Source organism: Stigmatopora nigra, chromosome 4 (assembly GCF_051989575.1).
Source record: "Stigmatopora nigra isolate UIUO_SnigA chromosome 4, RoL_Snig_1.1, whole genome shotgun sequence".
NCBI classification, from domain to species: domain Eukaryota; kingdom Metazoa; phylum Chordata; class Actinopteri; order Syngnathiformes; family Syngnathidae; genus Stigmatopora; species Stigmatopora nigra.
The window spans coordinates 12,447,102-12,460,765 of record NC_135511.1 but is presented as its reverse complement, the minus strand read 5'-3'; the positions used below and the strand labels follow the sequence as shown (position 1 = coordinate 12,460,765).

At 40.6% G+C, this 13,664-nt stretch overlaps 1 protein-coding gene across 3 annotated transcripts in view; it reads left to right on the top strand.

Annotated features, from left to right (window-relative positions):
* LOC144195692 (tetratricopeptide repeat protein 28-like) overlaps positions 1-13,664 on the top strand; it is a 131,069-nt gene that overhangs the window by 106,172 nt on the left and 11,233 nt on the right. For all 3 annotated transcript variants that reach the window (XM_077715499.1, XM_077715498.1, XM_077715500.1), the window contains 4 exons: positions 4,692-5,488; positions 5,574-6,118; positions 6,824-7,347; positions 11,864-11,973. In XM_077715499.1, the coding sequence (XP_077571625.1) occupies positions 4,692-5,488; positions 5,574-6,118; positions 6,824-7,347; positions 11,864-11,973 (1,976 nt within the window). The remainder of the gene's footprint in view (positions 1-4,691; positions 5,489-5,573; positions 6,119-6,823; positions 7,348-11,863; positions 11,974-13,664) is intronic.

Sequence of the window (13,664 nt, the reverse complement as noted above, 5' to 3'; positions counted from 1 at the left end):
GACTTGATGAATCGCTTAATTACCTTTAATAGCTGATTCAAGTGGAGCTGAATAATGAAGATAACAGGGAATGAAGTGGAGGTTGTGGAGCTTCTGTCTGTAATTGTTCTGTTGTTGTTTTTTCCGCGGCACATTGTTGTTGTTATTCCATCACGGATGCCCACAAGCTGGATTGGAAGTCTTGAAAACATTTTTCCTTTCCTTTACACAAAGGAAATGGGAATGATCCAAACAATTAACAAGCTCAAAAGAGAAAAGTTTTTGGGAAAGGCAATAAGACATTTGGAGAAAATGGCAAAGTGGACAGTTTTATAAGCCCTTGCAGCTTGTTGTTGAAGTTGGTTGCGGCTTGGTTGGGCCATGGCTGATTTGCCCCTGAGGCATACTTGTATAGAGATTACTATCCTTTAATATCCAACCTCAATGCCCAGAGGCACTGGTGGACCTGGCTCAGCAAACTCTGACCTATAAAGGATATGAATGTTTTGCATTCCAGTCTCATATATTATTCAATAATTGGCCATCTTACCAACGAGTCAGCGCTATTGCATATCGGCGAAGGGACTGAAGTAGTACGACTACTCACTACTGAAGTAGTCAGTTGACATGTAAACATCTTGAATAAACAAACGGGTAAAATCTGTGCCGTATTATCTTCAGACTTTTCATGTCACGACCCAATTATACAAGACAAACTCATACCCGTAAAAGCGTAGCGATTTTGAAATTTATTTGTCGGCAGTCAATTTCTATTGACCATGAAGTTGAAGCAAATTATTATTTTCTAAATGCGTGGAGAATATTTTATTCCTCGCTAAAACGTAAGTATACTTTGAATATTATTCTCTATTTAAAACAGCATTATTTAATCCAAAATTGGGGCCAAACACACTATAAACTAGACTTGCCTAGAGCTTTGAGACGCAGAGATTACTCATTTTGGAGACTAAGCCTTTGGAAATAGATACATTATTAGTTGGACTATAGCAAAAGGAGAAAGAAAGAGAATAATTCAAAAAGGAATTTGTCCAGCCTATTGGCTCAGACAGGATAAATTGAAGGCAAGAAGGAGCTAACCAAATACACACACACATGCATTTATCTAGGATTGATGATATCTTTAGCTTTTTATTGGGATTTGTGTCAATATTAGCAACCTGTCCTTCTCTTTGATGGGGATTCTATGTTCCCCGCAAAGACCTATCTATCAATTTACTATGATATTACTAATCATATTCAGGGTCTCTGGCACGCTCAAGATTCTTCCAGTTGATATTGTGTTATACTTTCATACATATTCTCTGAGCTGAAGACCTGAAATAATACATTAGTTCTTGTTCTGAGAATAAATTGAAGGCAAGTTCATCCTTTTATCCGCACTTGGTGAAGTTTAGCACGTTGCAATGGCAAAACTGTATACGAATTAGGTTTGGAATATCTAAATATGAATTATTCCAAGACACATTTCATGTTCGTGGACAGTCTGGTGATGAATAAGAGAGATAAAGAGCAGTTGGTTTTTGAGCGGGTGCCGAGATGGAACAGCTCAATGGGTGGTGAAGATAGAGTTGGGTGTAATGCTCTTATATGTGCAGTTTTCTCACTCAGCATGTCTATCTAATCCAACGTTGTCAATCTCAAGGCCCTGGGACCAGATCCACTAACCGCATGATATTCTGAGGTCTAACAAAGAAAATGATACTTTTTCAACATTGCAAATTAAGCCCCTAAGAACTATGGTGGTCCAACTACTTTTTGTTTTAAGATGAACGCTGTTTTAAAAAAAAAAGGGAATGGATTTGTTAATGTTCAATTCAAGGCTCTCAGCACTTTTTGTTTGCTTGGTGCCAAAGTAAATGCATGTTGATATAATTCATCTGGAATAGTGGAGTGGAATGATGCCATATAAATGTAAGTGTCACTTAGATATTACACCCCAATCATGCTCATAAGCGTCTTAAATTTATTTTTTTGCGAGGGAGAAAAAATAATTCCAGAAATCTAAGTGCACTCATAATCTATTTTTATTAACCAACAATTTATAATTTATTGTCATGGCGCAGAGAATTGGCGAGTGGGTGAAATATTTTCCTTTTCCTATGGGGGTTGTGACAATATAATTGAGAAGCACTGTTGTTATTCGGCTTTCATGACAGATTTGACAGATGTTTGCACTTAGACCACCGTTGCACAAAAGCTTTGGTGGCATCCATTGAGGAGCAATCATAAAAGAAATCACTGTCCTGTAAAATGGCACAAAAATTGTGCTAACATGTACTGTTTCTCGCATTACTACTCCTTGACTTTTGATTTCAAGACAAATTACCCGTCACCACACATTTTTATGTCTACAAATATAACACTACTAGACAATTCTACATTTTATGTTGTTTCACAATCATCTCTGGAAAAAAAGTAAATGAGCTTAATCTAACAATTGACAACCTTGTTATTCATTTTAAACAGATGTTAAGGATTGGTTCTGCCTCTGATTAATTATTTGGTACTTTAACACCACAACACAGCCCTATAGCGCCATATCTTTTGGACATATCCGCAGATTCTGGTCTCTTCCTCTGCTCTCTGTCTCCCCCCACAGATTGCGACATTTCCCTCTGTGTGTGCTGTTTTCACACAGTAAGATTTTAAATCCTACTCAATCCTTTAAGAAGTATAGACCTCCTGATACGTATTAATTATAGTTAAAAATGTATGCTCCTTTCTTATTTATTCATTCTTGAACTCCCCTGGATATTATACTTCTCTCTGTGCCTGTCAATAAAATCGACAACCCTGGAATACTTCTTACATCCTGCTTCCAAAAGTAAATAAATGATTAAATGTTTCTGCTGAATACTTAATACCCGTGGATACAAAACCTTTCCAAAGTCTCTGTCTAAATCCACCCCTTTGGAAAATAGTGGCGCAACACAACATAATAATCTATTTTGACACCCCTACCCCCAAAATGCTTACCAAGTGGCAGATCCATTATTTAAAATAGTAATACACAGTTATCTGCAGTAATACTGATCTCGATAGCACCTGAACAAAATCCACAGTAATTTACTCAGAAAACAGGTCACCATCTCTCAAAGTCATCAATCATTCCCGTCAATATAAAGCCAACTTTGTAATAAAAAGTGACAACACAAGTCCTACTAAGACTGTATATGCTTTACGTGGATTGAATGTTGCACAAAATCATCAATATCATTTTTACTTGCCCTGTTTTTACTCTAACTGACACATTTTGAAAGAACTAAACTTCATACATTTTGTGGTAGAGCCGATTATGTTATGGTTTACCACAATAGTTGAAGATTAATTTAACACAAAGACATTGTAAAGGCATCATATTGATTTTGACAGCATACTGTGCGGGCAGTGCCTGGTAGAGGTATGGTTTTATTTTCTGTAATCCCCTTACCATGTTGGGGGGCTGCACCCCCTGCGTCTGTGCTGACAGTCTCTTCAACCAGTCTCCATGGCTGTGTTACTGATTCGTTTGCGACCAGCTGCATGGAGCATTTTTGCTGGTAATGCACCAGAAGGCATTACATTCTCAGTTCGTTCTCTTACTGTTGAGGACACCCTAACCTTGAGCGTGACTTTGATAGCTGCCAGTGCTCCTTCAAGCTGCCTGCATAGTGAATCTTAACATGCTTAACAAGCAAAAACGAGGGCATTATTAAATGTATGATAACTAAAAGGAATATTGTTGCTAAAATGCACTTTAATAGAATGTGTTTTAGTGCAAACTTCTAAAAGCAATGATTGGATTGAAGCCCCCCAACCTTTTGTCTTACATTTGGCTTTGTCTCAAGACCAGGTCCAGTTGCATCACTTAAAATTGAACAAAAACACATTTTGACTCATTTTTCAAAGTCTCCTGAATGGATGACATTTTTTTCTTGGCTTTTATTACTGACATACCTGTTACAATTTGTGTAATGTGCATTTATATTTACATGATTTCTGAATTGTAAATTTTAAGATGTCAACCAGTATTATTGGACACTTTGAGTTCATGTCCATGATGTTCTGAATGGGAAAACACATGAGCGTATGCCAGTGCGTTTTTGCGGTGTACTGGAAAAACTGACAAACAGTGGGGATGTTATATCCCTAAAAGCAGTTTGACAATGATCCCGAAAAAAGCTAGTCTCAGTGCAGAGGAGCCCAAATTCATCAAATATGTTTCAATATCTTTTTTACTGTGCTTTGAGATTGTTGTTTCGTATTGCCTGGTGGATCTCGGGGGGAATCTGCATGTGTTTGGTTATGTGTTGCGGCAGATGGTTGTTATTTTTGATGAGATCATATTTTATCAGCGACAATACATCCGCCACCGGCTTCTGGATTATTTATTGTTTCAATATACTTATCTGAAGCTAAAGTTTTTTGCTGAGCTTTCCACATCAACTTCACACGCGCTTACATGATTCCCCATCTACATCATCTCAAACTCTAAAAAGCTGTCATTTTAAAAGAAAAATATATCCTAAAAATACAGCAAATGCATCTTTTGATATCACTCCATTTATAATGGCTATAATTGTGTTGTGTAAGCGGAGAACAGATGGCACCTAAAGCTATTTTGCAACCAAATGGCTTTGCTGAAACACAGCATTTTTTTTCTGTTACAATGTTACCCATTTAAATTTAATCGTAATATACTCTGTTTACAGGAATTATTCACCAGATGAAAGGAGACTATGAAACTGCACTCAAACTCCACAAAACGCACCTGGCCATTGCACAGGAGCTCAATGACTATGCCGCACAGGGGCGGGCTTTTGGAAACATGGGCAACGCTTACAATGCCCTTGGAGCTTTTGACCAGGCTGTCCGTTACCACCGCCAGGAGCTGCAGATCTCCATGGAGGTCAATGACCGGGCCTCACAAGCATCCACACATGGCAATTTGGCCGTGGCTTACCAATCGTTGGGCGCACATGACCGGGCTTTGCAGCATTACCAGAACCATCTCAACATCGCCCGTGAGCTTAGAGATGTCCAGAGCGAGGCGCGAGCTCTGGGTAACCTTGGCAACTTTCACTGCTCACGTGGGGAATTTCCTCAGGCCGTGCCCTATTATGAGCAGTACCTACGCTTGTCCCCTGACCTCCAAGACATGGAAAGTGAAGGAAAAGTTTGTCACAATTTAGGCTATGCCCACTACTGCTTGGGTAACTACCAGGATGCTGTCAAATACTATGAGCAGGACCTCGCTTTGGCCAAGGATCTCCACGATAAACTAAGTCAAGCCAAGGCATACTGTAACCTGGGTTTGGCTTTCAAGGCTTTGGGTGACTTTGCAAAGGCAGAAGAGTGTCAGAAATATCTTTTGTCACTGGCCCAATCCCTCAACAATTCACAGGCTCGCTTCAGAGCTCTAGGCAACCTCGGAGACATATTTGTCTGTAAAAAAGACGTGGCTGGAGCCATTCAGTTTTATGAGCAGCAGCTGGCCTTAGCTCATCAGGTACTGAACAATTGGTACTTTCTCAAATAATGTTATATAAGTGTAATTCCAGTAGTGATCATGTATTATTTTTGTCTGATTTCAGGTGAAGGAACGTCGGTTGGAGGCCTGCGCCTATGCTGCCCTTGGGGCTACTTACAGACTTGTCCATAAGTATGACAAAGCACTAGGTTATCACACCCAAGAGCTGGAGGTTTACCAAGAGCTTGGGGACTTGTCTGGAGAATGCAAAGCTCACGGACACTTGGCAGCTGTATACATGGCCTTAGGGAAGTACGCCATGGCCTTCAAGAGCTACGAAGAGCAGTTAGAAATAGGGCAGAGGTTAAAAGATCCTGTTGTCGAAGCACAGGTTTATGGAAATATGGGCATAACAAAGATGAATGTCGGGGTGATGGAAGAAGCTATTGGATACCTGGAGCAACAGCTTGCTACTTTACAGCAACTAAGTGGTAATGAGTCTGTGATGGACAGGGGCAGGGCCTACGGAAACCTTGGGGACTGTTACGAGGCTCTTGGAGACTTTGAAGAAGCCATCAAGTACTATGACCAATATTTGTCAGTAGCTCAGAGTCTCAACTGTATGCAGGATCAGGAAAAGGCCTACCGAGGTTTAGGGAATGGACACAGGTAAGTCTACTTTATTTGGAAAAAGGTACAGCTATGAACATAAAACCATGCCACAATTATCTGCAAGTTAAATTTTTGGCTCCAGAACAAAGCTGAGCCATTTCAAGGAGCTTTTGGGGCCTTTTTTTCTTAAACTTTGTATGAAAGGATTGATAGCAAACAAAGAATCTACAATGAAAGAAAATATTTGCAAAACTGCTTGCTCTTAAGTCCTCAATAGGCAAATTATTTTCTGCGTTGTCAGCATCATAGTATTCACGCGTGGGTGTATTAGACATCAGAAGGAATTAAAAGTTCTTACTCACAAAGCCCTCTCATCTTCTGACAGTTTTCAACAAAGTACTTATGTTATCACACAACATTAATTCCTGCGAGGAGTTTTATTCTCATACCTTTCCCATACCCTTTGAACTGGCATTCACCCTTTGATGATATACCAGAGACTGCAGGAGCAAAACGTTTAAAAGCTATCAAGCCAATTCAAAGGTTTATAATAGGATACACCTTTGTCAGCACACACTGTTAACTATCTAGTATAGGATCGACTCCTTAACATATTTTAGAGTAATCCATTTAATCTTTGAAGTTAGGAAAAAATGCAATTTTCACTATAAGTTGTTGTGATGCAACCATCCTGAAAAAAACTCATCTTTATTTGGTTTTGTATTGGTTTATTATAGTATTTGTCTGTTTTTCTCTCGATAGGGCTATGGGAAACCTCCAACAGTCACTGGTGTGCTTTGAGAAGCGGCTTGTGGTTGCTCATGAGCTGGGAGAATGTGGATTCAAAGCTCAGGCCTATGGTGAACTGGGCGCACTCCACAGCCAGTTGGGCAATTATGAGCAGGCCATTTCATGTTTGGAACGTCAACTGGTCATTGCCCGTGATACCCACGATCGGATACTGGAGGGCGACGCCAGCTGTGGTCTCGGTGCTGTATACCAAGCCATGGGAGAATATGAGACAGCTCTGCGATGCCACCAGAGTGATCTGGAAATCGCAGAGGAAACCGGAAACCCTACACGCCAGGCTCGCGCTTATGGGAACCTGGGTCTTACCTATGAGTCGTTGGGAAACTACGAGAGAGCAGTTGTGTTTCAAGAGCAGCACCTAAGTGTGGCGGCTCAGACGAATGACTTGGCTGCTAAGACACTAGCCTATGGCAGCTTGGGGAGAACGCACCACGCATTGCAGAACTATTCACAAGCTGTCATGTACCTGCAGGAAGGTGAGTGAAACAGCCAGAACTGCATTGAGCATTGCCTTTGTTGCCTGAGCTGATAGGCTTAGTGTTTGCGAATTTATGAATATGAAATTCACAGCCTATTTGTTGCTAAGCCTTTGCTACATTTTTATTAGGATATGCACATTTGGAGTTTCTGTATGTGTGTGTGTGTGTGTGTTTGTGCCTTTGTGCTTATGAGTGCACTGGGGATTCAGGCTGTTTTATGTATCTGCCTCTCTCTTGTTGTATAGGTATTTCGGTATTTATGTCAGTGCAAACCTATGAGGATACCAAAGCCTTTTCCCTATTTGCCAACTACTGTTCTACCGCCTCTGTATCTACTTCCGCAGGTTTTTTCCCCCCAAAAACATCTTTTCACACAGTGACACATCTCAGGTGTCAGATTATAATGGGGGAAAAAACAGCTTGGCCTCTCAGAAATTGATTATCTCAGTGAGTGCAGATGTGATAGGTTGTAGTCCCCCATTTATGTGTGTTAAATATCCACTCCACTAGGTTTGCAGATGACCATTAACCGACGTCTTGCTCTAGCACACCGACTGTTTTATGGCCTAAACCCTGTTTGAATCCTAGAAAATTGCACCTCCTATGTGGACTGAGTCATAGCTCACCCTGCAGGAAGTGAATGCAGGGAGACCAGAATCCATCTCTTCTATCTGCCATCCTTAAGCAATTGTTTTTATTATCTAGGTCTTAGGAACACCATAGTCCCGCTGCAGACTGTTCTTATTGAACATTATTGAAAACAAAGACACCCATTCTGTCTCCATTCTCTGCTTCTGCTGTCCTCTTCTTTGTATACTCTTACTTGAGTGTTTTTATATTGATTCATTGTTACAAACCATCATCTGATATTATATGCCTTAAATAGCAGATTTGAGGCATGCGGTAACTATAAAGCCATTAATTAATCAGTTAAAATTCGCCCTCAGGTCTTTCCAAATCTCTCGGCACAGACATATCACAAAACAGTTGGCATTAGAAAGAACAGAAGATTTCGCTTTAGGGTGCCTTTGCTTTTTTTCGTGGAATCCATCCAAAAAAAATTCATTCCGTGACACAGCATAAGATGCATAACAGTGTCATTGCCAGCATCTGGTGTGATTTCGACAGTGACAAATGATTTCAACCCGGCAAAAGAGGAACATGTAATTTTGAGCCTGAAACTTTATAACACTTTCCTTAGTATTGAAGAATTGTCCAACTACTTTGAAAACCTGGTTCTTTGTTTTTAAGAATATATGAACTATAGTATGGCCCTTTTTAATAACATTTAGAGCATAATTAGACAACCATACACTCTCGCACTCATACCAACCATTTAGTGTTCAACCCCTGCCTACAATGCAATTTTTAGGGGTGTGGGAGGAAACCGGAGTACCTGGAGAAAACCCACGCAATCCCGGTGAGAACATGCAAACTCCACACAGTGAGTACTGATGTGGAGTCGAACCCTCGATCCCAGAACTGTGAGGCCGACGTATTAACCACTCCAGGCCGCCAGAGTGGAATATTGAATCCTTTTGATTGTGACTTCATACCGATTTGTTAAATGTGAGATACGAAGCCTTTTTCAGGATAAATGTGTAGGCAATATCAGCCTGCACATTAAAGCTGTGCGTAAAAGCAGAGATATTTGATTTGGGGCTTCACTGATTCTCCCATCTGTCTGTCAAAGTACCGTTAACATTTTCAGTGGGTTTCTCTATGGGGGTAGCCAGCCACATCTTGGTGTCAGCCATTGCTCCGTGACTGTGCCTGCGGGGTGCACCGAAGGCACGCTTGGTGACAGTGATACACACTGAGTGATACAGAGAGCGAGAACTGAAGGAACACGAGCTTTGGGAAGTTGTAGAAAGAGTAGGAGTAAAAGAAAAGACACTCCATGTCGGACAGGCAGAGAGGTGGTCATGAGTCATAATTCGCATGTATTATTTCACTGTCAAATGGAGAAAAAAGAAAACAGAGTTGGTTGACATTCCGGCTTGATCATGAAAAAAAACTAAAAGGCAAAAGCTCCGAGAGGGAACAGTTTTGTGTGTACATGTGTGTGTGTGTTTCTAGGCAGATGAAAGGCTCAGCTCTACAGTTGGGATGAATGAGGGGTGAGGTTGTCAGAGAATGAAGAGGATAATTTAGATCTGTTTCCTTTCTCTTGTTCCAGCGCCTAATGAGCCCTAACAGTGCCGAGGCCCTGTGAGCACTGCCGCCACACTCGAGATGAAACAGGTAGAGGGGAGGTACAGAGATGAAAAACAAGCAGTGGCGCTAGATGGAAAGATGAGCACAGTTGATGCACAGGGGAGAGAGGGTGGGCGTGCATGCGACAGAGGGAGGGTGTGTGGAAAGATACATGGGTGGGGGGGGGGGGGGGGATTGTTGATGGACTGTGTCATTCTTCAAAGCCTGGCTTGGATGGCCGTAGAGGAGCCATGAAGTCTCCGTGGTCTGTTAGTGAGGTTTGTGGGATAGCTCAGGTCATGCTCTCTGTTCTTGGCTTATCTTCTTCGGCCACAGACCGTTTTCCAGTATTGCCGGGAAAATATAGCAAAACGAGCTTAGTTTGGCCCATTTTCTACTGGCTCTGACCAAAAGTCTAGACTCTGAGCCTCTCATAAGCAAGTACTATAGAGAATGCACATGTAAATGATCAAGTAGTAAATAAGCACAAGTTCATTGGACTATGTTGACTTTTTCCAGTGAGTTTGAAATCTTGTGGGTGATGTGTGCTCTAGTGGCTGGTCTTTTTATTTGTTAAATGCTCCTTCCCCCCTCTTGTCGCTCTTCTCAGTTGTAGAGCATTTTCTTGTCAGTAATTGGGCTGAACCAAGTACCCGGCAGGCGGGCTAAGGACACATGCAAGGATGTGACTTACACATCACTGCTTGAGGGAATGGAATTGAAAGGCAAAATGCAGCTTTGCAGGTACTCTGCCTTAGCTAGTTATTGTATATCACCTTGCACACTGTGCACGCACTTAATTTTACAAGTACACTGACAGCCATTGGTGTTATACAGGCTCAAAAAATATCAATATAATATTAACAGTGCCACTTCCCAATAGAGGGGAATTCATGGTTATTAGTAAGTTTAATATTTCACCAGCGTTTACAAGAAGATGAACTATTATTATGTCATTATTTTCATGCAGTTTTATCACATGGCCGAGACAATCTGCACTTAAAATGGCTTTTATGTTCTTTTTGAAGTAATTTCTGCTTGTTTTTGTAAACTGGTTTTATTATAAACTTCTAGCAGATGTGATCACAGTAATTTATTTAAAGTTAACAATACTCTGTACATTTGGATTGATAAATGGACTGATTGAACAATTCAATCAAATCGAATGTAACTCAAAACCTTGATCATCACTGTCATCTTTCATGCATGCCATTTTGTTCCAATGATTGATTTCCATTTAAATTTCTGAAACATTTCAGCAAAAGTTTTCTTGCAAGTAAGACATTCCGGCTTGGTTCTTTCATTGATCACACGGTATCGTTTTGACAACCTCTAGCTGTCCAATTCACAGGCATATCTTGACTTCAGTTAGTCAGGTAAAAGAGTCGAGAGCTTCAGAGGTGTCATGAAACTGACTATCTACTTGAGTCCATTGTCAAAGTACAAAATGGGTCTTGTAGATTGGTCAAATTAGATCATTTGTCGGAAATATACGTAATTTCGTCATTTGGACTGGGGAAAAGATTTTTTTCTTCTAAACCCCTTTTACACTTTTTTAAAGTAGATAATATTTTGTTCAAGGTCTATTATTAGAGATTGATTATTGGTAAAGCATGTGTAGACTTGATCTTGAAATGATGTGCCTTGTTGTGCAAGCATTAGGTGTGTGTTTGCTCAGTCAGTTGCATACCTGTCAACTGGTACGTTCTCGCCGTAATTGGTACAACTGAAAGCCCATTTTTATATTGGTACGCTGTACACATGAAAATGGTACGCTAAACGGTGATTTTGAGAATCGTTCCCGGAAACGCATGTCTGCCAAGTGATATATGTACCGGCGCCTCTGATTGGCTAAAAAAAAAAGATCATGATAAACATTTCGTTTTGTAACACTTTCACCATGTGATTTCCGTTTCCTGTTCCCTTGTTTATGTTTACTTTCATTTTGTTGTTCGTGATTTTTTACAAAAAAGTAAAGTGGTAAGATTTTCCATGTATTTATACATATATGTAAGGGCGAAAACAAAATTTGGTAAGATCACAAATGGTTCGAGGTTGACAGGTATGCAGTTGACAGACAGCATTGATTGGCCACAACAGCCTGCCAGCCGTTGACTGTGTGTCTTTGGAAATGTGAGTCCCAGTGTGAGATGCATCTTAGAACTGAGGCTAAATATTTAAACCTGATCACGGGCATAACATCAGCGCCACGCCACACTTACATCTGTTCCTCCGAACGAGTCCGCCTGTTCTGAATAATTTTGTACTCTACCTCCTCTGTCGCTCATCCTCTCACGCTTCTTCCTCTTTCTGGCAGGCTTGAGGCTCGCAGAACAGTTGGCTCGGCGTGAAGAGGAAGCAAAGATCCGCCATCGTCTGGGGCTGTCTCTGTGGGCCAGTGGGAATCTGGAAGAAGCCCAACATCAGGTGAATAAAATTAACGAGTACACTCTTTTCTTTCATTAACCCTCAATGTGCATCTTAAACTTTCTGGAGCATGGTATTTATCAACCACACCAAATGTGACAAAGTCAAACATATTGATATAGTACATTTGACGTTCTCAGTTCTGCCCCCGTTCTGGGTAGAGAATCCAAAGTTTAGAACAAACATCGGCTGCTTTACAGATAGAACGTGTTTACTGGTAATATACTGTGCAGGGCGTTGAGTGGGTAAATAGCGTCATCTCGGCAAAAGCTGTCTGAAGATTAGTTGTTGTTTTTTCTTTTTTGTCTGTGTGTATTGTTGCAGTCCCAAACCTCCAGATCACACATCAAAAACACTTCCCTGTTCTACCCACTGCTCACCTGCCAGCCATGTAATATCCCCTTAACATTTCTTGCTGCAGTCTGTCCACACACCAATTTCTTTTTTGTCCCATATATATCCATGAGGTGTGGTTAACCTGTTTTTTTAGGTTACCTCACATTAAAACCAGTTCCATCTTTTTGCAAAGAAAAAGATCTGTAAGAGCCTAATGCTGATTGAAATCATTATAAAGAATTAATTCTGCTTTATGTGCGTACAGTATATACATCAGCATTGATCTTCTTTTTTTAAAATCAAATTTACATGTTAATTGTTCTCAAATCAACATTCAATGTACATTCTTGAAATTTGCAACCCTTAGTAAATTCCATGACCCTCTTACAATTAATATTCACAAAGCGCACCTGGCAAATGAAAGCATTTGGCCTTACATTTTTAATACACTGCAATAATTAATATGAACCTGTTGTTCATGATAAAACAGAGGTTATCCTGTATTATATTTAATTGGTACAACACTACTACTGTCAATAGATCAACGCCTACTTAAATTTGAGTGCTTTTCTGCAGTTTAGACATTTTGTTTACTGTTGATGTAAATTGTCAGAGAACATCACTTCCCAAGAAGAGGAGTAACTTTACAGAAATGACTAGTAGAGTGTGTTCACCCAACTCGCTTCACTGATTCCGTATGACAGTGACATTTACTTAACATGTCAGATAAAAGCCACCTTCGAGTTGGTGACATTTTGAATTTGTGTCCCTGTTGTCTGAACCGCAGCCCAACAGGTCACCAAAGACACAACATATGTGAACCTGTTACTCAGCCAAGATGCTTTAGGTTTCTTTTTCTTCGAAGGTGGTCTGCCAAAACATATAGAAAATTGAACTCTAACACTAAAGTAATCAACCCACAACCCTATCAGCAGAGACTCACAACTTCTCCTTGCACTAATGCAGCAAAGCTAACAGAATCTCTACTGATCTGTACACACTGACTCTGAAAGACTTTGGTGCGTGACCTTGGGATATTCCCAATGAGGTACCATCGATGCGTGTGTAACAATGAGAACCTGCCTGACTTACTCTCTCTCTCCCCTCAAATCAAAAACACTGTGTTCGGACAAATCATTTCACCTTGAGCTGTAACCATTTATTTACTGCTGTTGTTTACTGTGTGTGACGGTGATCAAGCAGTGTGAACAGAGTGCTTCAGCCTTTGTGTTGGCCGGAACGACTGGTCAGTGGCTCAGTAGCACTTTCACTCCTCCTACAGCACGACCATTCGTGTTGGAATAGGAAATCAATAAAGGCTTCAATGAATCCAAACACCTAAACACCAGCTCTCT